This window comes from Mobula hypostoma, chromosome 8 (assembly GCF_963921235.1).
Source record: "Mobula hypostoma chromosome 8, sMobHyp1.1, whole genome shotgun sequence".
In the NCBI taxonomy this organism is placed as follows: domain Eukaryota; kingdom Metazoa; phylum Chordata; class Chondrichthyes; order Myliobatiformes; family Myliobatidae; genus Mobula; species Mobula hypostoma.
Genome location: NC_086104.1, coordinates 35,996,964 through 36,020,815, shown reverse-complemented (window position 1 = coordinate 36,020,815; position 23,852 = coordinate 35,996,964). Strand labels below are relative to the sequence as shown.

At 40.4% G+C, this 23,852-nt stretch overlaps 2 protein-coding genes across 4 annotated transcripts in view; one reads left to right on the top strand and one right to left on the bottom strand.

The window, feature by feature from the left end:
* LOC134350466 (tRNA (32-2'-O)-methyltransferase regulator THADA-like) overlaps positions 1-8,072 on the bottom strand; it is a 429,822-nt gene extending 421,750 nt beyond the window's left edge. For all 3 annotated transcript variants that reach the window (XM_063055680.1, XM_063055682.1, XM_063055681.1), the window contains exons 1-3: positions 7,704-8,072; positions 6,323-6,417; positions 3,497-3,627 (exon numbers count right to left, since the gene is read on the bottom strand). In XM_063055680.1, coding sequence (XP_062911750.1) covers positions 3,497-3,627; positions 6,323-6,417; positions 7,704-7,779 — 302 coding nt within the window. In that variant the 5' untranslated portion in view covers positions 7,780-8,072. The remainder of the gene's footprint in view (positions 1-3,496; positions 3,628-6,322; positions 6,418-7,703) is intronic.
* Positions 8,073-8,230: 158 nt separating this feature from the next.
* The window catches only part of LOC134350465 (pleckstrin homology domain-containing family H member 2-like), a 145,168-nt gene continuing 129,546 nt past the window's right edge, over positions 8,231-23,852 (top strand). Inside the window, exons 1-2 of the mRNA XM_063055678.1 lie at positions 8,231-8,419; positions 12,924-13,094. Coding sequence (XP_062911748.1) covers positions 12,972-13,094 — 123 coding nt within the window. The 5' untranslated portion in view covers positions 8,231-8,419; positions 12,924-12,971. The remainder of the gene's footprint in view (positions 8,420-12,923; positions 13,095-23,852) is intronic.

Genomic DNA, 23,852 nt, shown 5'->3' with positions numbered 1-23,852 from the left:
CGTAGACTTTCCCACCGTAGATCCTCTCTACATCCACTCCATCTAGGTCTTTCACCATTTGATAGGTTTCAATGAGGTCACCACTCACTCTTCTGAATTCTAATGAGTACAGGCCCCAGAGCCATCAAACACTTCATCTGACAAGCCATTCAATTCTGGAATAATTTTCATGAACCTCCATTGAACGCTCTCCGGTTTCAGCACATCCTTTCCAAGATAAAGGCTAAAAACTGCTCACAATATCCAAGTAAGGTCTCACCAATACTTGATAAAGTCTCAACATTACATCCTTGTTTTTATTTTCTAGTCCTCTTGAAATGAATGCTAAAATTGCATTTGCCTTCATCACCACAGACTCAACTGCTATGAACCTTTAGGAAATTCTGCACAATGGCTCCCAAGTCCCTTTGTATCTCAATTTTTTGTATTTTCTAAAAACGCAAACAATAGGAATTCTGCAGATGCTGGAAATTCAAGCAACACACATCAAAGTTGCTGGTGAACGCAGCAGGCCAGGCAGCATCTCTAGGAAGAGGTACAGTCGACATTTCAGGTCGAGACCCTTCGTCAGGACTAACTGAAGGAAGAGTTAGTAAGAGATTTGAAAGTGGGAGGGGGAGTGGGAGATGGAGATCCAAAATGATAGGAGAAGACAGGAGGGGGAAGAGATGGAGCCAAGAGCTGGACAGGTGACTGGCAAAGGGGATACGAGAGGATCATGGGACAGGAGGCCAAGGGAGAAGGAAAAGGAGGGGGGGGGGAACCCAGAGGATGGGCAAGGGGTATAGTCAGAGGGAGAAAAAAGAGTGAGAGAAAGAATGTGTGTATAAAATTAAATAACAGATGGGGTACGAGGGGGAGGTGGGGCATTAGCGGAAGTTAGAGAAGTTGATGTTCATGGGATGTGGAATTAAAATGTGTGGCCACTGGGAGATGCTGAACACCTACACTCTGTCCACCAGAGAAAGCAGGATCTCTCAGTGGCCACACATTTTAATTCCACATCCCATTCCCATTCTGACATGTCTATCCACGGCCTCCTCTACTGTAAAGATGAAGCCACACTCAGGTTGGAGGAACAACACCTTATATTCCGTCTGGGTAGCCTCCAACCTGATGGCATGAACATCGACTTCTCTAACTTCCGCTAATGCCCCACCTCCCCCTCGTACCCCATCTGTTACTGATTTTTATACACACATTCTTTCTCTCACTCTCCTTTTTCTCCCTCTGTCCCTCTGAATATACCCCTTGCCCATCCTCTGTGTTCCCCCCCCCTTTTCCTTCTCCCTAGGCCTCCTGTCCCATGATCCTCTCGTATCCCCTTTGCCTATCACCTGTCCAGCTCTTGGCTCCATCTCTCCCCCTCCTGTTTTCTCCTATCATTTTGGATCTCCCCCTCCCCCTCCCACTTTCAAATCTCTTACTCACTCTTCCTTCAGTTAGTCCTGACGAAGGGTCTCGACCTGAAACGTCGACTGTACCTCTTCCTAGAGATGCTGCCTGGCCTGCTGCGTTCACCAGCAACTTTGATGTGTCTTGCTTGATTTTGTATTTTCTCTCCATTTTGAAAATATTCAACCCTTTTGTTTCTTCTACTGAAGTGCATAACCATACACTTCCTGACACTGTATTCCATCAGCCACTTTGCTCATTCTCCTAACTTATGTAAGTTCTTCTGTAGCTTCTCCACTTCCTCAAAACTACCTCCCCCTCCACCCATCTTCGTATCATCTGCAAAATTTGCAACAAAGCCATCAATTCCATCATCCAAGTCACTGACATATAATGTAAAAAGAATCGGTCCCAACCAGACTCCTGTGGAACACCGCTAGTCAGGGCAGCCAACCAGAAAAGACTCCCTTTATTCCCACTCTTAGCCTCCTCCCAATCAGCCACTGCTTTATCCATGCTTGAATCTTTATTGTAATACCATGGGCTTATAGCCTCATGTGGTACCTTGTCAAAGGCTTTCTGAAAATCCAAGCACACAATATCAACTGATTCTTTGTCTCTCCTGCCTTGTTACTTCTCAAAGAATTCCAACAGATTTGTCTGGTGAGATTTTGCCTTGAGGAAACCATACTGATGACAGCCTATTTTATCATGTGCCTCCAGGTACCCTAAAACCTCATCCTTAACATTCGACTCATCTTTCTAACCATCCAGGTCACACTAACTGGCCTAGTGTCCTTTCTCCCTTCCTTTCTGCCTCTCTCCCGTCTTAAAGCGTGGAGTGACATTTGCAATTTTCCAGATACATTCCAGAGTCCGGTAATTCTTAACAAATCATTACTAATGTCTCTACATTCTCTTCAGCCATCTCCTTCATAATCCTGGGGTGTATGCTATCTGGTCCAGGTGTCTTACCTATCTTCAGACTTTTCAGTTTCCCAAGAACCTTCCCTCTCTTTATGGTAATTTCCTACTTCATGATCACTGACACCTGGAACTTCCATCATACTGTAGTGTCTTCAACAGTGAAGACTGGTGCTCCCCAAATATTTATGCACATCCAGTAGTACCCATTTCTCCATTAGCAAACAGTGATATTTTATGGAAGATGACGTCAATAGCTACAATAGAACAGCAACCACAGCTCCTGACATACGGCCTATATCATCAAGCGATGATCATACTTCACGTTTCTCGTAAAGATGGCCACCTGGTCTATGAATTGCTAAGTTACTTACCTTCACAATAAAGTGAACATTTGGAACGGGAATCACAATGAGATTCAATTAACTCAGACAGGGAAAAAAATCTCAGTTTAACAACAAAAAAATATAAATAGATGACACACATCATCATGTCAGTGGTGTAAATTCAACAGCTTGTTTCTGAATTTCTTCTAGCATTTGAATACAAATCTGATTAAAGGCTTCAGAGTTGTTTACAATAACAACTCCATTGATTTCCATTTTCAGAAACTGTTTATCCAGCTCTTGATCTTTTCCTCTCCTAGAGATGATGCTCATGTCAAATAAATGTTCTTATGAAAAGTGAAATCACCATGTAAAATGTGGTCAAGTTCAGAAACAAGCAGCAGATATTGAAAGAAAATGTGTAAAAGAGTGAAACAGATTTTTAAAATCAGAATCTTTTTGCTATCATATTAAGTCCAGTATATGATGGCTCCAGGTGAAACTGGAATTCAATTGGTAAATTTGTGAAATATAAAGATGTGACCAGATGGTGTAGTTATGAGAAAATATTGAATGTGAGAGTCTGTGGTAAATGTTCAATGTACGAATATTAAGAATATCAGAAATAAACAAGGCACATGGAGGGGTCAGATGGAGCAAGAATCCAACAAAGTAGAGTTAACAGTAGGACCCAGCTCAATAAACAGAAAGTCACAACATTTAATAAAATAATTTCATTGGAGTTGAAAATCCCACATGTTGGGTTTATCCCACATCTAGTTGTGCATTTTTACATAAATACCAAACAAGCAGATCATACAAAATATTGTCCAAAAAAAACTATGAATTACCTTGCAGTTGCTCTTTTCAAAGGGCTTTTTGATTCCAGATCCCAATAAATGTCAACCAGCATTTTAATACAGGTGTCCATTTGTGAATTCTGAAGAGAGTCTCTGTCCAGCTTTTGTAACAAAGAACCAATCTGAAAAAAGTTTTAAATGCAAACATCATAGATTTTACAAAATTAGAAAAGTAAATTTCAACAACATTGAAAACAATCGCTAGTGAGGACAATGAAATAAAACATGGTTCCATCACAATTAACATTTTTTCAATTGCAAAAGCCATCAAACTAATTAATATCTTAACAAAAAGTAGTTGAAGACTGACATTTATCTTGTAAACCCCAAACAAATAAGTTACTGAAATGAACTAATTCAGGACAAACAGCATATGTGAATAGACAAATAGGTCAATGGTCCTACATTAAAATGAGAAAAGTGAGAATACAAGTGCTCTCATTTTTTCCCATTTTGATTAAGGGTTATAGACTGTAAATATTAACTGTTTCTCTTTCCTCATATGCCGCCTTACCAGCAGATTATTTTCAGAGCAACACACACAAAATGCTGGAGCAAAATGCTGTACTTTTTTCCAGATGCTGCCTGGCCTGCTGAGTTCCTCCAACATTTTGTGTGTGTTGTTCGGATTTACATCATCTGCAGATTTTCTCTAATTTGCAGATTATTTTCAGTACATTTTTTAAATTTCAGGATTTCCAACATTTTTTTTTTGCTTTTCAATTATCCCTTCCTAATCCCATTTACCAATTTGACCCAGCTCATATATTTCAGATGTTTATCTTTGTGATATTTGTGATAATACAACATCACGATACAATGGTAAAAGTAGCTTGTTATGTTTATCAGTGAGAATAGGAGAAATAATAAAAGCTAAAATGTGTGACTGCATATTTTAAAACATCACAAAAATGGAAAATGACTAATTACAGTGAATTCTGGTTAATTGGTACATATCAGGACCAGCACATTTTGGTCCAATTAACCAGCTGCCCAAATTAGCCACAGTTTCATGCAAATAGGTAAAAAAGGTATAAAGACAAAATAATATTTAACTGAGCAACAAATTATGTATTTAAATGAAATAGAGAGCAAATTAGAACACTATCAATACCACTACAGCATTATAAAATTAGTTCAATTGAGGAATTCATTAGTGTACACCGTTTTCTTTTTGATTGACTGTAAATGAACAAAATCAGTGCAGACACTTGGCACAGATAATGGACTACCTTCATACAATGCTTATGGCAAATGCATCCTCCAATACAATTGCTGATATCTTCAAATTCTTCATAGTTTCTAACTTGTTGAAGTAGTGAACTCATTTCATTTTCACTCCCAAACAAGAGAAAATCTGCAGATGATGGAAATCCAAGCAACAAACACAAAATGCTGGAGGAACACAGCAGGTCAGGTAACATCTACAGAAAAAAGTACAGTCGATGTTTTGGGCTGAGATTCTTCCGCAGGACTGGATTAAAGATAATGAGGGGTAGGTTTAAAAGGTGGGGTAGGGGGGCAAGGGAAACACAAGGTGATAGGTGAAACCAGGTGGGGAAGGAATGAAGAACTGGGAAGTTGACTGGTGAAAGAGATACAGGGCTGGAGCAGGGGTAGTCTGATAGGAGAGGACAGAAGTCCATGGAAGAAAGAAATGGGGGGAGCAGTACCAGAGGGTGGTGAAGGGCAGGCAAGGAGATAAGGTGGGAGTGCGAAAAGAGGATGGGAAATGGTGATGAAGAGGGGAGGGCCATTGCCGGAAGTTCGAGAAACCTATGTTCGTGCCATCAGGTTGGAGGCTACCCAGTCAGAATATAAGGTGTTGTTCCTCCAACCTGAGTGTGGACTTATCGTGGCAGTAGAGGAGGCCATGGTTAGACATATCAGAATAGGAATGGGAAGTGGAATTAAAATGGGTAGCCACTAGGAGATTCCACCAGAAGAAGTGGGATCTCCTAAATAAGCAGCTGCCCTGATTAACCAATGGCCCAATTAACCAGAATCCACTGTATCAGATCAATGTACATACTTGCAATGTAATTTATAGAAATGGTAGTCGACCGTAGGAATTTTTGATTACATTTTGATTCAAAAGATCAAAACTCGAGAAAAAATGCACAACAACCATAATTAAATGGATTGCTAACTTCTAATATAGTTCTGGTAAATACTCCTGACACACACACACTTGCTACTCAAAAAAAAAGTGCAAACTCTTGAAAGTTAAGATTTTACAATTAGCACTTTCCTAAAAAAAACTCCAGTAAGTATTTCATTTATTGTTTTGAGTTAAAACATGCACTGGGTGATTCATTTATATGGTCATAACTTACCAGTGGGTAAGTAGCCCCACGGCCTTGTGGGCAGCCTTGGGAGAGACAAAGGCTACGGAGTAAACCCAGACAGCAGATCTGGAGTGGAGCCCCTAAGGCGGCTAGACATCATTGAACATCCTTCTGGCAGCTCCTGCAGCCAAGCTGGTGCCAAACATATGCTTCAGAAGCTTTCCTTTGGACAACACTGGTGAGGCCGAGAGGGGGATCTTGATGACTGGGCATCTCAGGATCTCCATACCTTCCACCCAGACTTGTGATGATGATTGTCATCACCCATTGTCCTTTGAGACATATAAATGCTAACCAACTTACCAATTATGCAAACAGCATACTTGCTTTTACATTTGAAGGTTTTTAATGCAAAAGTAGTTGTTTCAAAGTACAGCCACAAAAAAGGTTAGAAAAAGAGTTACCATTTTATCACTGTTAAAAAAGAACAAGCTGTTTAGGAACACAAATGAAACAAATAAGATTGTACCTTCTTCAGTAAATGCAGCTGTTGGATTCCATCCATGAGTTCCACACACTCCAGCAAAAGCTTTGCGAGATTGTTCTCCGCATCAGATGCTATATCTGGCCAAAGGTAGTGAAGTATAATTGGGGAAAAGGAATTTAATGAGTTCTTCTAAGACCATAAGATATAGAAGCAGAATGAGGACATCTGGCCCATTAAGATGATCATATTTTGATCATGATTGATTTATCATACTCTCTCAACCCCAATCTCACAACTCCTTCCCATAACCTTTGATGCCTTAACTAATTGAGAACCTACCAACCTCCACTTTAATATACACAATGATTTTGCCTCCACAGCTGACTTTGGGAATGAATTCCAGAGATTCACCACCCTCTGGCTAAAGAAATTCCTCCTCATCTCTACTCTAAAGCAACATCCTTCCATTCAGAGGCTGTGCCCTCTAATCCTGACACTCCAACAACTGGAAGTATTCTCTCCACATCCACCCTGTTCAGGCCTTTCAATATCCAGTGAGTTTTAATGAGATCACACCCCCTCCCATCCTTCTAAAACCTAGTGAGTGCAGGCCTAGAGCTATCAAACACTCTTCATACATTAGTCCTATATTCTCGGGGACCCATCATAAACTTCCTCTGGACCCTCTCCAGTATCAGCAATCTGTCCTAGATATGCAGACCAAAACTGCCCACAATACACCAAATGTGGTCTGTCCAATGTGTTATAAAGACTCAGCATTACATCCTTGTTTTATATTCGAGTCCTCTTGAAATATTGATTGAACAGTAAATGAAAGGCACATAATTTTATATGATTAATTGCAAATATGTAACAAAGTCAAAAGTCTGCAGAGTAGAAACACGAGGATCATTTCAAAGTTCTGCCATCAAAAGTCAAGCTAGATCATCTCTTGTCTGAGTTGGTCTACGTCTGACTCTTGTGTTGTAAATGATACCTGCATCCTGATTTCTTGGGCAACAAACAAAGAGCTGTATGAATTCGAAAGGTCAGACTGTGGAGGGAAATGGACAGCTGACATTTCGGGTTCAGAAGCTTCATCTAGACTGAGAGAGTTCTTCCAGTTTTTTGTTTGTTGCTCCCGATCCCAACATCTACAATGTTTTGTATCTCCTGATTACTTGGTCAAAGTCATCATCAAAAACAGATTGTTAGTCCTTTATCCAATCACAGTGTTCTCACAAAATGCATGCCAAAAATTGCATTTCAATATAAATACAAATCTTTGTGTTTATGAACCAAACATATTCTAAATCCAATTAATCTATTTCATTTTAAAACATGCAGATAACTCAGAAAGCTGTACAAATCGTTGTTAACGCCTTTACCTTGCGACAGAATTGTAATACACGTGTTTACTTACATCTCAAACTTGTAAGTTTTTGATCATCCAGAATAATCCGACCAACGTCGATTTGTTTCTTCTTCTTGACAACCATCCCTGCCCAGATCGTTTTGAATTGTTGGTAGAAAAACAGTGAAACTTGTTTATGAGAGTTTTTGAACCAGAACTGGATTTCACGCCAGTTATAACCTAGGCGATAAATTCAATTAAAGCAGAAATGTTGTGGGATAAAGAAATATATCAGTGCATACGGGTGCCTATATAATGATTAAGAACCCGATTCAGTATCACCAATGCTGTTTAAAGCAGCAATTTTATTACAGACGCCTTTCACCGGTTGCGAGCACAAACCACGCTGCCATCTTTGCAACATTTCACGCCAACGTCAATTCCGCCTTCGCGTCGTACGAATCCTCCGCAAACTCCACCTGGACACGGCACCGCCCCTTCGTCGTTCAGCTATTGGTTAACGTAGGGGCGCAAGCGCTTGTCGCCGGACAATTGGCTGAGGCCAACGTCAATCCTGGAAGGTTGTCCCGGGGAGTTCCTGGCCAGATGGATACTGAGGATTCCGAGCGCGCTGACAGCCGAGTGTGGGAAAGCTAGCGGCGCAGTGATGGAGAGGGCGACGGGACGGGAGGCAGCGGATCATTCCGCATTAAGTGCTTGCCTGGGATTTTCCCCTTATCCGATTGTGTCACAATTTTAACGCAGGGAATGGAGCGTTTGATCAGGTAGGGGTTTTTTTTTGCCTGTGGATGTCAGAAACGGAGATGCTGAATTTTGATCATGAGAGGCTTAGCGAGCCCACCGGGGTATTTTTTGCAAGTGATGTCATTCAGTGGTAGTGTGGAAAAGATGCGTTTGAGGCATAATTTGGGAGTTCCCACTAACCTAGTGGACACTGTTGCATTGTTTTAAAAGGTTGATTCAAGTAACTGTCTATTCCCAACAAGTAAAATATTTAGAGGAAAGTCTGAAGTCTATCTTATGGCATGAGTAGAGTTTTTATAAATGGCTTGGGTCAACGAATACTTTTCATTTCAGTAGTACAGTATCTTTTGCGAAGTTTGTTTATAAGAATATTTGTAAAATAAAACAGATTGTTTCTTTGTTGAAGAAATTACATTTACTGTTAACCAAAGTCATTTCCATGTGTGCATGACCGTACGTCAGTTACGTTTTCGTTTTCAGATGAAGTACCGATTAGTTGAAGTAGAAGAGATCTGCTCTTTTTAATTGGATTGTGGATTTATTTTATTCCTTGGTAAAATAGAGTTGTTGGAAAGGAAATTGTGTGGACGTTTGAACATAACTCAGGCAATATAATATAAATGATCATCTTAAAACAGCCAAAACAAATGTTTCCAACATGTTCAAACAAGTGGTCTTTTGCGAATTTTATACGATTAAAAGATGCAAGCATATTCTAACCAGAGTGAACCAGCAGTTTATTGCTTAAAAATTATTCGTCTTTAATATTATTATGGTCAAATAGATGTGAATAAAATGAAGGCATTAATCAACGTCCTGGAAATCTATACTCTTCTATAAATTGACAAATGTATATTAAATAAATTTTTTAAATATGTGTTTTTTTTTATTCTAAGTTGGTCTGTTCACAGAGAACACAACCTTATAATCACATTTTTAAAAAAAAGTTCATTCCTGAGCTTTAGGGATCTTAAAGAGACAATTTAACATATTACCAACAATAACAGCAATAAGCTGTTCGCTAAAGAAGTGTAACATATGTAGTCCTGGTCGTTGTAGGACATGTGTATGACTGCTGGGGTTAAATTACTATCAATCAGTTTGCAGTGTTTCAACCCCTGTAATTGAATTCTACGACCAGTTAGTAATTCCGAGCTTCTGATATTTATCTCAGTCAATCCTATATTAACAATGTTGTATTATTTTACTAAAATAAATATCTTGCTAAGTCATTTTTGTTCTAGGTATTTGCTATATTCCCTGACTACAAATGTTCCTCACTCAGCACAACCCGGCAATGGACTTAAACCATAATCAAGCTGTTTGATCATGGAAGATTCCTGTGTACAAATTCGTTGTCATGTTTCCCATGTTGCAGCAGTCTTTCTACATCCAAAGTGTGTACTGTCCTGGCTGCAAGGCACATTGGGATGTCTTAAAACAATTGGGCAAGAGACCGCAAAAGAATAATATTGCTGAATCTGAACTTAATACAGATTTCACTATTTATCTCTTTTGCACTAGATTGCCACCATTTGAAAAGGTTATTTTAGATATAAGTATATTATTCAAAAAATAAAATCTAAAGCATTCATTCATTCACCCTAAGGGAAGAAAAGCTGTCATCGCTATCCAGTCAGCCCTAAATGTGATAGTTAACTAAATTGTTAACAGCCTTTTGAAATGGTCCAGGATAACACACCATTGTATCTCTCTCAGACAAAACTTAGCAAAAACAGTTATAAATGAAATTTAGATTCTTGGAACAAATGTTTGATAATCACATACACTTGAATTTTTTTTTGATTATTCATAAATGCAGTGTGCTTATTTTTGAAATGAATAACAGAATTCATCCTTCATGTTCTTAATACATTTTTTAAGATTTATATATAATCTTCATTAACATATTTTTGTACAGAGTAAAATGCTACTTGTTTTCTGGATAAAGATATGGCTCTTTGCCACATGGTGGTCTTAGGTCTAGGATTACCTGAAGCCAAAATCTTGTTCAATATTTTATTTTAATAGACTTACCCATATTCAAAAAGCAAATAAAAACTGCAGGCAAGGCAATATCTCTGGAAAGTCAAGCTTTCTAATACTCCGGTACAATTGCTTTCAGATTGCTCAAGCTCACTTTTTAAAATTGCCAAATATTGTTGATCTGAAAATACACCAACTATAATCTGCATGCAGATTTTATATATTGTAAAGTTTTCCAATGTAAAGTAATGTTTACACCATTACACCACTTTCTTGATTACAATGTTTGCCTACTTATAAACAATCTTAGTGGTTTGAAGGAATTCTAAGTATTTGAAAATGTCCATCAGACTGGACTGCTTGCACAAGTTAGCATTTAATATAAGTGCTTCTTGGTATCTTTTCATAAATGATGCTTTTTGTTTGGGAAGCATGCTTATAGGGATAGGTTAAATTTAATTGATCATGCATACAAAATTGATAGTCACTATTTTATAAAGATGAGCATCATCATTATGTGCCATGTCACATGACGTAGGCGACCATGGTTGCTCTTGACAGTTTTTTCTACAGAAGTAGTTTGCCATTGCCGCCTTCCGGGCAGTGTCGTTACAAGGTGGGTGACCCCAGCCAATGTCAATACTCTTCAGAGATTGTCTGCCTGGCATCACTGGTCACATGACCAGGATTTGTGATGTGCACTGGCTGCTCATCTGACCATCCAGCTGCCGCTCCCATGGCTTCATGTGACCTTGACCCTGGGGGGGAGGGGGTTACACCTTGCCCAAGAGTTTCCTTGATTCTGGTTTAAGATGGCACTGGTGAACCTCAGCGACTTCTGGCTGGTAGCTAACAAAACAAGGAAAACAACTAAATACTTTGTTACTCTCACTTTTTGTGACAAACAATCATCGCAGGCTAATAGTCTGTAACTTCCCTTTGGACTTCGAGGAAATTTGTTGTAGCAGAGCTGAGGCAAGGCGAGATGGCGGCCCATCACCAAGAGCAAGGAATTCCTGAGGCTCCGTCAATTCAAGCACTGTGCTGAAGGCTGAATCGAGGCAGTGAGGTCTGGGCACCAGAGCATACCGAAGCGACTGAACCTGATGTTTGGACAGAGACTTTAAACACAGGGCCAAATCGAGACAGTGGAGTCCCAGGCACCAGAGCAGATCGGGGCGACTGAGCCTAATGTTTGGATGGAGATTTAGCGCAGGGCCAAATTGGAAAGGTTGGGTACAGGCCCAGTCAAGACAGTGGAGTCCTGGACCCAGAGTGCATGAAGGCGACTGAAACCTATGTTTGGACATCAGTTTAGGCGCTGGGCCAGATTGAAAGCTTCAGGGTTTCGGGGCTTGAGTTGAGGGATGGACGGTTTCATTTCACTGCTCCACAACTTGGCTCTGTGCTGAACTATGGGACTCTCTTTGCAAACTTCAGTTCAGAACACTATTTGCTTGCAGTTATTGTTTGCATGATGTGTTTTTTGTCTCTCTGGTCTTTTTTATATCTGGCTTCTTTGGGGTTTCTTTGTTTTAGTGGCTGCCTGTTAGGAGATGAATCTCAAAGTTGTATAATGTATTAATACTTTGATAATAGATGTACTTTGTACTTTAAACTTTGAACCTTCAGGCTAGTGGAGGGAAGGAATGCCTTGCACCTCCTTTGGTAGAGACGTATCTCCACCCTGCCACCCATAAAGTTGATACCTTTTAATAATACTTGTACTTAAGTAAAACTACCAAGTATTTCCATTTCGGTGGTGCTTTATTACGTCTCCCATATACCTGCAAATCCTTAATGTATGATGAATTACTATAAAGTATGAAGATGGTTCTAATGGACGCAAATAAAACGTGTGACCACAGGGTCTAATTTTGCCCATTATAATCTACTGCATTGCAGATGGTTGACATCATCACCTGCAGGAATGACACTAAACTTGAATGAAACACAGAATGATAAATCACTCTAAACCAGGGGTTCCCAACCTTTTTTATGCCAGGGATCAATACCATTAAGCAAGCGGCCCATGATCCACAGGTTGGGAACCCCTGCTCTGGACAGTGTCAGTGATTTTCGGTGACACAGAAGAACTCACAATTTTCCTTTCTCTGGGCAAGGGAAGCCTTTCGTCATGTAGCAGTGTTTAAGAAATCAGTGGTATCCAATTTAATTTATAGGTAAAAGAGTCTTAATCTTGTGGCAGAATTTTGTCCTTAAAATTGGTGTTTCCTTTACCCATAAAACTGACTAAGCCTGTGCAATCCATTTTCTTATATGTAATCTGTTCCTTCCATATTGTGTTTATAAACCAACAAACTTGTGGATGTTCAATGCAAGCCTTCTCAAAGAATTTAACAATCAATTTGTGTACTGTACCTGTGCTATTCATAAAGGGTGATGCTGTAAAGAAATGAACTGGATCACAATGCTGTGCTTCAATCCTAGGCTGAGCTGCATTGTCACCAATAGACCTTACTGCCATTGAGTTTTGGAGTTATTCATTTATCTCTGCAATTTCACATTTGTTTTTAGAATATTGGACAACAGCACATCCAGCTTCAAACAAGAATAAAATTGACCATGGCCGAGTGTTCCGAAGTGGCTGGGAGTATAGACTGGAAAGAGCGGTGCATGACTCTTGAGTCACAGATGCTGAAGTTTCGCGTGCAGGCCAGTAAAATCCGAGAGCTGCTTGCAGAGAAGGCAAGTAAATATGATCAATTAGAATGGGAGTTTTCGATGAGGTGTGGGTGGGAAAGGAAAATATACGGCCTGAACTAAAATACCAGTTATGTTTTGCAAACAGTCTTGCTATCTCAAGTCTATAGAGAATATTCAGTATTTTATAAGATCATAAGGCTATAAGTTGAAGAAGCAGAATTGGGCCATTTGGCACTTTGAGTCTGCTCCACCATTTCATCACAACTGATCCTAGTTCCCTCTCAGCCCCAGTCTCCTGCCTTCTTCCCTTATCCCTCGATACCCTGACCAATCTAGAATCTATCAACCTCTGCCTTAAATATACATAAAGACTTGGCCTCCACAGTTACCTGTAGCAAATAATTCCACAGATTCACCACTCTGGCAAAAGAAATTCTTTCTCATCTCCATTCTAAAAGAACACCCCTCTATTCTGAGGCTGTATACTCTAGTCTTAGACTCCCCAATCATAGGAAACATCCTCTCTATATCCACTCTATCAACGCCTTTCAACATTCATAGGTTTCAAGGAGGTCACCCCTCATTCTTCTGAATTATAGTCAATGCAGGCCTAGAGCCATCAAACGCTCTTCATATGACAAAGAACCTCCAGTGTCAGCACATCTTTTGTTAAATACTGGGCCCAAACCTGCTCGCAGTACTCCAAGTGAAGCCTCACCAGTGCTTTATAAAGCCTCAACATTACATCCATTTATAATCTAGTCCTGTATTTGCCTTCCTCACCACAGACTCAACCTGCAAAATTAACCTTTAGGGAATTCTGCACAAGGACTCCCACGTCCCTTTGCACCTCAGATTTTTGAATTAGCTCTCCATTTAGAAAATAGTCTTCACTTTTATTTCTTCTACCAAAGTGGATAACCATACACTTCCCGACACTGTATTCCATCTGCCACTTTTTTGTCCATTCTCCTAATCCTTCAATAGTGCAAATTCTTCTGTAGCCTTTCTTCTTCCTTTAACTACTTGATAGATCTTCTTCCTTTAACTACTTGCCCCTCCATCTATCTTTGTATCCTCCACAAACTTTGCAACAAAGCCATCAATTCCATCATCCAAATCATTGACATATAATGTAAAGCGAAGCGGTCCCAACACAGATACCTGTGGAACACCATTTGTTACCGACAGCCAGTCAGAAAGGGCTCCCTTTATTCCCACTCTTTGCCTCCTGCCAATCAGCCAATGCTTTATCCATGCTAATATCTTTCCTATAATACCATGGGCTCTTAAATTGTTAAGCAGCATCATGAGTGACACCTTGTCAGTAGCCTTCTGAAAATCTAAGTACACAACATCCACCAATTCTCCTTTATCTATCTTCTTCTTCAAAGAATTCCAACAGTTACTAAGCAAGATTTTCCCTTGAGGAAGCCATGCTGACTACAGCCTACTTTATCATGTACCTCCAAGTACCATGAAACCCAGCCTTAACAAATGACTCCAACCACTCTCAGACTAACTGGCCTATAACTTACGTGCTTTTGCCTCTCTCCGTGACGTTTGCATTTTCCTGTCCTCAGGAACCATGCCAGAATCCACTGATTCTTAAAAGATCACTACTAATACCTCAACAATCTCTTCAGCCACCTCTTTCAGAACCTTGGGGTGAGCATCATCTGGTCCAAGTGACTTGTCTATCTTCAGACCATTCAATTTCCCAAGAACCTTCTCCGTAGTAATGGTAACTTCACACACTTCTGGTCCCTGACCCTCTCGAATTTCCTGCATGCTGCCACTGTCTTCCACAGTGAAGACTGATACAATATACTTATTCAGTTCGTCTGCCACTTCCTTGTCCCCTATCACTACCCTTCCAGCATCATTTTCCACTGGTCCGATAGCCACTCTCGCCCCTCTTTTACATTTCATGTGTCTGAAGAAACCTTTGGTATCCTCTTTAATGTTATTGGCTAGCTTACTTTCATATTCCATGTTTACTACCTTAATGACTTCTTTAGTTGCCTCCTGTTGGTTTCTAAAGGCCTCCCAATCCTCTAACTTCCCACTAATTTTTGCTCTGATATATGCCCTCTCTTTGTCTTTTATGTTGGCTTTGAATTCTCTGGTTAGTCACAGTTATCTTACCTTTAGAATACCTTTCCTCTTTGGGATTTATATATCCTGTTCCTTCCAAATTGCTTCCAGAAATTGCAGCTATTGCTGCTCTGTCGTCACCCCTGCCAGTGTTCTTTTCCAGTCAATTCTGGCCAAATCCTCTTTCATGCCTCTGTAATTCACTTTACTCCACTTTAATACTGATACAGCTGACTTTGGCTTCTCCTTCTTAAATTTCAGGGTGAATTTGATCATATTATGATCATTTTCCACCAATGGTTCTTTTACCTTAAGCTCTCTAATCAATTCCAGTTGATTTCACAACATCAAATCCAGAATAGCTGATCCTCTGGTGGTCTCAACCACAAGCTATTCTGAAATGCTATCTCAACCAACATTCTAGAAATGGCCCCTCTTGGGATCCAGCACCAACCTGATTTTCCCAATCTACCTGCAAATGGAAATCCCCATGACAATTCTAACATTGCCCTTTTGGCTTGCATTTTCTGTATCCCACTATAATTTGCAGACCACATCCTTACTGCTGTTTGGGTGTATGTACGTAACTCCCATCAGGGTCGTTTTACTCCAGCAGTTCCTTAGCTGTATCCACAGAGATACAGCACCTTCCATCCCTATGTCACCTCTTTCTAATGATTTGATTTCACTTTTTATCAACAGAGCCATGCCTCCTCCTTTACATTCATCCAAAATGCGGAATGTGACTTTTTTAATTTTTTTGTGATAAGTGATGAACGAAGCTGATCTAATTCACAGCTAGTTCATTCCACCCAGGAACTTCAATAAAATATAGTGCGAAATTAGAAGTAATGTTGTGTAGCTCAATCTGTTGACCCATAAATCATGACAGAACAAGAAAATGACCCTTGGATCTAATGTGGCAAAAGATGAAAGATAAAAGGCTGCAGATGCTTGAATCCTGACTAACAAACAATCTGCTGAAGTCACTCAGCATCTGTGTCAGGAGAAGGAATTGTCAACATTTCTGGTCAAAGCCCTGCATCAGGAACTGCTGGTTGACCAACTGAGTTCCTTCAGCTGATTATCTGTAGCTGACGATGATCTTATTACCAGAGATGGCAAGATGCTGTTGTGCACAGTTGCCTATAAGATGACAACAAAACATTTTTGCTCTTGTACTTAAATCCTTTTGCAATCAAGGACTACAAACAGTTCTTATGAAGGGATTTTGAACTGAAATACTCGCTGAACGGCAGAGTTTCTCCATCATTTATTTAAGAAAAATAGCATCTGCAGTTTTCTAAAAATTTGCAGTTTGCCTTCTGATTGCTTGTTGTGCTTGTAAAGTTTATTTTTCTTGTGTGGTTATTTAAGTCTCCTCAACTGTTACTTTGTGTGAGTTCCAGCTAGTCTCTGGATATCATAGTTTCTCTGGAATTCATGACTGGATTTAGTAATATTCATTTTATATTTATATCTTAGTTTCACTTGCAAGGAAATAATTTCTGCAGGTCTACCATATCAATCCATTTCATACCACATATCAAACACCAAAAAGAAATCCACCCTGTCTTCTCTTTTCAAGTCAAAACAATCCATTCTATTCAATCTTTCAGCCTGTGACTAACCAATCATTTTGCACCTTCTCCTGTATTTTCTCCTGTTTAAAATATGGAGACCATAACTCTTCACAGTTGCTTTTCTTCTTGGGTGCTGAGCTCCTTGCTCCATCGCCCCCAAAGTCAGTGGTACGGTTGGAGTTCATCAGTGCTCCTGTAGCCCATAGTATCCACTGCGTAGGGGATTGGCCTGTGCTGCTTCACCAGAGTGCTGTAAGCCACCTTTACCTGTTTCCACCTCGCACGACAGGGATGTACGGTTGGACTATTCACTGTACTCAATTTATTTAACGTAAGATTTTTTCTCAATTGTCTGGCACAATGCTTTGTTTGCTTTCTACACAAACTGCTGCTTCAATTGATTCTTTTTTCCTGGTGCACAACATTCTTCTATTTCTCTCACCCAAATGAAATGTTTTTCATCAAGGTGTGAATACTTCACTACTCCTGAATCCGGATTCAGGGTTTTGATGTGGAATATCAACAATTTCCTTCCACCTCGCACCCCCCCCCACCCCCAGCCGATTGTTTGTTGCCCCGTATTCCAGGATATGGAGTGTCTTGTGTGTCTTGTGTTTGTTACTTCCCAGAGTAACGTGGATACTCACACTCTTATCTCTACTGAAATTCATTTGCCATTTACGACACACAAAATGCTGGAGCAACTCAGCAGGTCAAGCAGTATTGATGGAAAGGAATAAACAGTCAATGTTTTGGGTGAGACCTTCCTTTCATCAGGACTGGAAAGGAAAAGGGAAGAAGCCAGAATACGAAGGTGAGGGGAAGGGGAAGGAGTACAATCTGGAAGGTGGTAGGTGAAGCCAGGTGAGCGGAAACTGAGAAGCTGAGAGGTGTTAGATAGAAAAAATAAGAGGCTGTAGAAGAAGAAATCTGATGGGAGAGGAGAGTGGACCATGGGAGAAAGGGAAGGAGGAGGGGCATCAAGGGGAGATGAGAAGAAGAGAAGAGTTAAGATGGCGCAGTTTCAGCACCTCCATGAAGGCACTTGTAGGTGTCGAACACCTTTGCTCCATCCACCACAGGCAGGATTTCTTGGTGCCCAACCATTTTAATTCCAAATCCTGTTCCCATTTCAACATGTCAGTCCATGGCCTCATCTACTGCAATGGTGAGGTCACTCTCGTCAGAGGATCAACACCTCATATTCTGTCTGAGTAGTCTCCAATCTAATGGTACGAACATCAGTTTCTCTAACTTCAGGTAATTTTGTTCCTCCTCCTTCCCTTTTCTTCAATTCCTCACCCTGGCTCCCCCTTACCCCTTGCCAAGGCCCCTGCTGAGGGCAGAACCTTCCACCTCAGGGAGGGGAATTTAAGATGTGGCAGAGATTGGTGCTGGGATCAGGGGCGGGTAGAGGTTTGGAGGGGTTAGGGATGTTGGAGAGTTGGAGGGGTTAGGGGAAATGGGGAGGGAGAAGGTGATGGGCTCAGAGGTGTGAATGGGGGAGGAGGAGCAGTGGGACCCTGCGGCAGTGTGAGAGGTCACAGCCTGGAGACAGACAGAAGTGGGATTGGAACCATTGGCAGTGGAGGCACTGGCCTAGAGGAGCTGTGGAAAATGAGGAACATGTCTAAGGCTGCAGCAGGATATGGGTTAAAGAGAAAGTAGGCAAAGCATTGACAGTTAGAATTTAATCAAGATAATTACAAGGTGATGCATTTTGGGAAGTCAAATGATAGTTGGGCACCTACAAGAACTGATAGGGTGCTAAGGAATGTTGATGAACAGAGGGACCTTGGGTCCAACTTCCTGAAAATGTTAACGCAGGTGGATAGGGTATTGAATAAAGCATATTGTATGCTTGTCTTCATAGGTCAGGGCACAGACTATAAGAGTTTGGATGTTACTTTGCAATTTTACAAAACACTGGCTGCATTGCTCCTGGAATATTATGTGTAGTTTTGGTTGCATACTTTTGGAAGGATGTGGTAGTGCTGGAGAGATGGCAGTGCTCATTCACTTGGATTGTTCCTTTAGTAATGAGGAGTGAACGGAAATTTTGGGTTTGTCTTTTCAGAGCAACAGGGGCTGAGGGGTGACCTACTAGAGGTACATAACATTGTAAGAGGTTACGTAGGATAGATGGAACCTCTTTTTCCCCATCGTAGGGAAATCAAAAACAAAAAGGCATAGGTTTAAGGTGAGGGGAAGGAATTTTAAAGGGGATTTGAGGAGTTTCTTTTTACACAAAATGGTGGAATCAAGCACAATCACTAGGTTTAAGGGACATTTTGACAAGGCACTTGCATAGACAAGGCATAGAAGAATATGGATCTAATACACAGAAATGAGATTGGTGTGTATGGACAAAATGGCCAGCATAAATATGACTGAAGGGTTCCTTTCTGTGCTACACAATTCTTAGCTGATTGGGTATATGATACTGAAGTTCAGAGGAATGACAGAATAGTTGAATGTGATTGAAATAGCACTGATTGTAAGAAATAATAGCAGATGGTGAATGAAATACCCACATAACTTAATTCATGCATTGCCAAACGTGTCAGCACAAAGAACTGCTCGTACGGTAGCACAATGGTACAACTGGAAGAGACACTACATCACAATCCCAGAGACCCAGTTATAGATGTGATCTCGGGTGTTGTTTGGAGTCTGCATGTTCTCCCTGTGACCACATGGGTTTCGTCCCACATGCCAAAGATATTGGGGTCTGTAGGCAGATTACCCCTGGTGTGCAAGGGAACAGTAGAACCAAGGGAGAGTTGAAGATGGAATGTAGGGAGATTGGTATTAATGTAGAGAGTGGTTGATGGTTGTTATGGACTTGGTGGAAGAAGGCATGGAGCTAAAGGTATTGCTCCTGTTCCCCCCACCATATTCATACCATTCCAAAGACCATGAGGAAGGACACTGGATCTCATTACGACTCTGAGAAAGATTTCCTTATACTTGAAGGAATGCAGAGGAAATGATATGATTGTGGGAATAGTCTGGGATGGGTTTGTACTGCATCAGTTAACAATTATGAGACAGAACCTGTTGTTTCTTAGAGAGACAAATATTCCAAGCATTATTTCCCATTTCCCTTTTAAAACAATGTGAGATCATAAACAAATTTGCTGGAGAACTATTTTAAAATAAACAGTTCTTTTTAAGTTTCTAAATGTTCGGATTAATGGAAGCATGGCACGAAAAATCACCACTGTGCTATAAATCAAATTTATAATAAAATGATGGAACTATTCTGTAATACAAAGTTACAGGAGTGAAAAGCTAACCTTAAATAACTTTTCTAAAATGTTTTACATTTGATTAAATAATCAATTCACTAATTTTGGCCTACAAATTCTAGTTCTAGTGAGTGGCCAAGGATTCGACAGTGCTGTTGAGGTCAGGTTGAGGGCTCAGGCAGGGTCGCGACACCAAGCAATTAGAGATATGGGTCTTTTGGTCCTAGGCTGGAATATGATACCCAGGAGGATTGGGATAGAAAGCAAAGGGTAGTTGGCAAGATAGCAGTTGGCATAGTATTGGTTTATTATTGTGACATGCACTGAGATACAGTGAAAAATGTGGTTTTGCAAGCCATCTTGAGGGAGTTAGATATGGCCCTTGTGGCTACGGGGATCAGGGGGTATGGAGGGAAGGCTGGTACAGGGTTCTGAGTTGGATGATCAGCCATGATCATACTGAATGGCGGTGCAGGCTCGAAGGGTCGAATGGCCTACTCCTGCACCTATTTTCTATGTTTCTATGTTTATCTATAAAGATCATTTTAAAATCAAGGTACTTTGAGGTAGTGCAAGGGAAAAGGAATAACAGAATGCAGAATATAGTGTAATAGAAAGTGCATTGCAGGTCCATTTGGGGACCAGAAATATAGTTGTTATTGTTTACCACTCTGAATAAAGTCTGTTTTTCTTTAATTGAGATACAGCACAGAATAGGCCTTTCCGGTGCAATTTACAGTGACCAATTAACCTACCAACCAGTACATCTTTCGAATGTGGGAGGAAACCAGAACCCAGAGGAAACTTACCGGGAGAATGTACAAACTCCATACAGGCAGTGGCGGGAATTGTACCCGGTCGCTGGTACTCGAAAGCGTTGTGCTAACCACTACGCTACCATGCTGATCAGTGTGATTGTATTTCTAGGCCACCCTACCCATGTTCCAGATAAAGTTAAAAATTATAATACAAGCAAGTTTGTTTTTTATTTTTACCTCCAACTCCAAAGGATACATTCAAGTTGAATGGCAATAAGCCACTGGCTGAATGGCCAATGGCAACAACACAAAGTAACAGAGAAAGGGATCTTGCATATTTGGAGGATAGTACAGCCCAGTACAGATGGTCTAAATTTGACCTGTGTAGCCTAATAGAGAGACTACTTATTCCTGGCCAACTATAGGTCTCAAGGGAAAGCTGTTGCAAACAACACCTTGTCCTGCAATGAACCATTAAGAAATGCATTCCAGAATGATATTTTAATCTGTGAAATGATTTTATGATGATTACTTACTGATACAAATGCTTGAATAATATTGAATGCAATAACAGAAAGAAATTTGAGAAATCAGATTTGTGCATCATTAAAGCTGAGGGATAATTGGATCAAGAGCTCAGCAATATCGGAGCCCTGCTTGATCTTTTTTCATTTAGTATCTGGATGTAAGGTTCTCCTGCAGCAGACACAAGATGATACTTAAAAATAAGAATGCCTGCTATGCTCCTTTTATCTTGAAGAGTAAAATTAATTACAGTACATTCTCTGCCGATGTGCTTCAGCATGAATCCGGAATTGAAAACTGCTGCGTCCATGTTGCATGGTACCCCAATGCACCCGAACCTAACATCACACCAAACTATTTATTGTTGGTCTAATGGTCAAACACGTGATCACTGGTCTTGCTTCAAAAATGTGAACCCATTGAATTCCATTCTATTAACTCATTAAATAATTAGAGAATTCATTTGTGGATCCGTACTCCGTGTCAGCAAGACCGAGGAACTGATTATGGACTTCAGGAGAGGGAAACCACAGGTCCATGAGCCTCCTCATCGGAGGATCTGAGGTGGAGAAGGATAGCAACTTTAAAATCCTGGGTGTTGCTATTCCAGTGCAGTTGTGAAGACAGCACTACTTCCTGAGGAGTAGGCGGAGATTCGGCGTGACTTCAAAAACTTTGACGGTCTTCTATAAATGTGTAGTGGAGAGTGTATTAACTGGCTGCATCATGGCCTGGTATGGAAACACAATGGAAATGAATGGAAAATCCTACCAAAGGTAGCAGATTCGGCTGAGCACATCATGGGTAAAGCTCTCCCAACCATTGAGCAGATTTACATGAAGTGCTTTCATAGAAAGGCAGCATATATCACCAGAGCTTCCCACCAACCATCATGCTCTCTTCTTGCTGCCACCATCAGGTAGAAGGTACAAGAGCCTCAGGACTCGCACCACGAAGTACAGGAACAGTTACTATTCCTCAACCATCAGACTCTTGAACAAAAGAAGATAACTGCAATCACTTGTCCCATCATTAAAATGTTCCCAGAACCAATGATCTCACTTTAAGGACTCTTTATCTCATTATCTCATGTTTTCATTAATTATATATATATATATATATATATATATACACACACACACACATGTATCTGCATTTGCACAGTTTGTTGTCTTCTACACTCTGGTTGATCTTTCATTGATCTTATCATAGTTACTATTCTATAGGTTTGCTGAGTACTTGTTCAAGAAAATAAATCTCAGGATTGTATATGGTGACATATACAGTATGTACTTTGATAATAACATTTACTTTTCATTAACTGGATCAGCAAATTTATGGAATGCTCCAGGAATGGGGGAAAAGTGGATAGCAAGGAAGGCTATCATGGCTTGCAGAGGGGTCTGCATCAGTTGGAAAACATAGAACATAGAAGAAAGAAAATCTACAGCACATTAGCGGCCCTTTGGCCCACAATATTGTGCCGACCACGTAACCTGAAGCTGCCTAAAATTTCCCTACCGCAGAGCCCTTTATTTTTCTAAGCTCCATGACACCTATCTAAGAGTCTCTTAAAAATGCTATTGTATCCACCTCTATGGGCTGAAAAATGGCAGATGGAATCTAATGCAGAAAAGTGTGAGGTTTTACATTTCAGTAGGACCAACCAGGGTAGATTTTACAGTGTGAACGGTAGGTCACTGAGGAGTGTGGTAGAACAAAGGAATCTGGGGATGCAGGTCCATAATTCATTGAAAATGGTGTCACAGGTAGATGGGTGTCATAAAGAAAGCTTTTGGCATATTTGCCTTCATAAATCAATATATTGAGAAGAGGAGATGGAAGTTGGAAAAAGATGTTGGTAAGGCCTAATGTGGAGTATTGTATGCAATTTTGGTCACCTACCTACAGGAAAGATTTAAACAAGTTTGAAAGAGTACAGAGAAAATTTACAAGGATGTTGCCGGGTCTGGAGGACCTGAATTATAAGGAAAGATTGAATAGGTTAGGACTGTATTCATTAGAACATAGAAGATCGAGAGGAGATTTGATAGAGGCATACAAAATTGAAGGGTATAGATAGGGTAAATGCAAGCTTTTTCCACTGAGGTTTGGTGGGTCTACAAAGATTATGTGTATAGGGTGAAAAGTGAGAAGTTTAAGGGGAACATGTGGGGAAACTTCTTCACTCAGAGGGTTGTGAGGGTGTGGAATGAGCTGCACTAGTGGTGCGTGCAAGCTGGATTTCAGTGTTTAAGAGAAGTTAGGTAAATGGATGGTAGGGGGATGGAGGGCTATGGTCCTGGTGCAGATTGATGGGAGTAGGCAGATTAAAAAGTTTTGACATGAACTAGATGGGCCGAAAGGCCTGTTTCTATGTTGTACTTCACTATGACTCTACATTAAACTTTGATTATCACATACTGTGTTTAATATTTCATGCGATAATAGGTAACTGCTTCGTGGTCTGCAGCAACATAAAACTGTAGAAGATAAGGCTATTTCTTAGGAAAGCAGAAAGTAAACAATAGCAGATTTGGATGGAAAATTAATTTAGCAATAATGCTAGAAGCTGTAACAACAGGG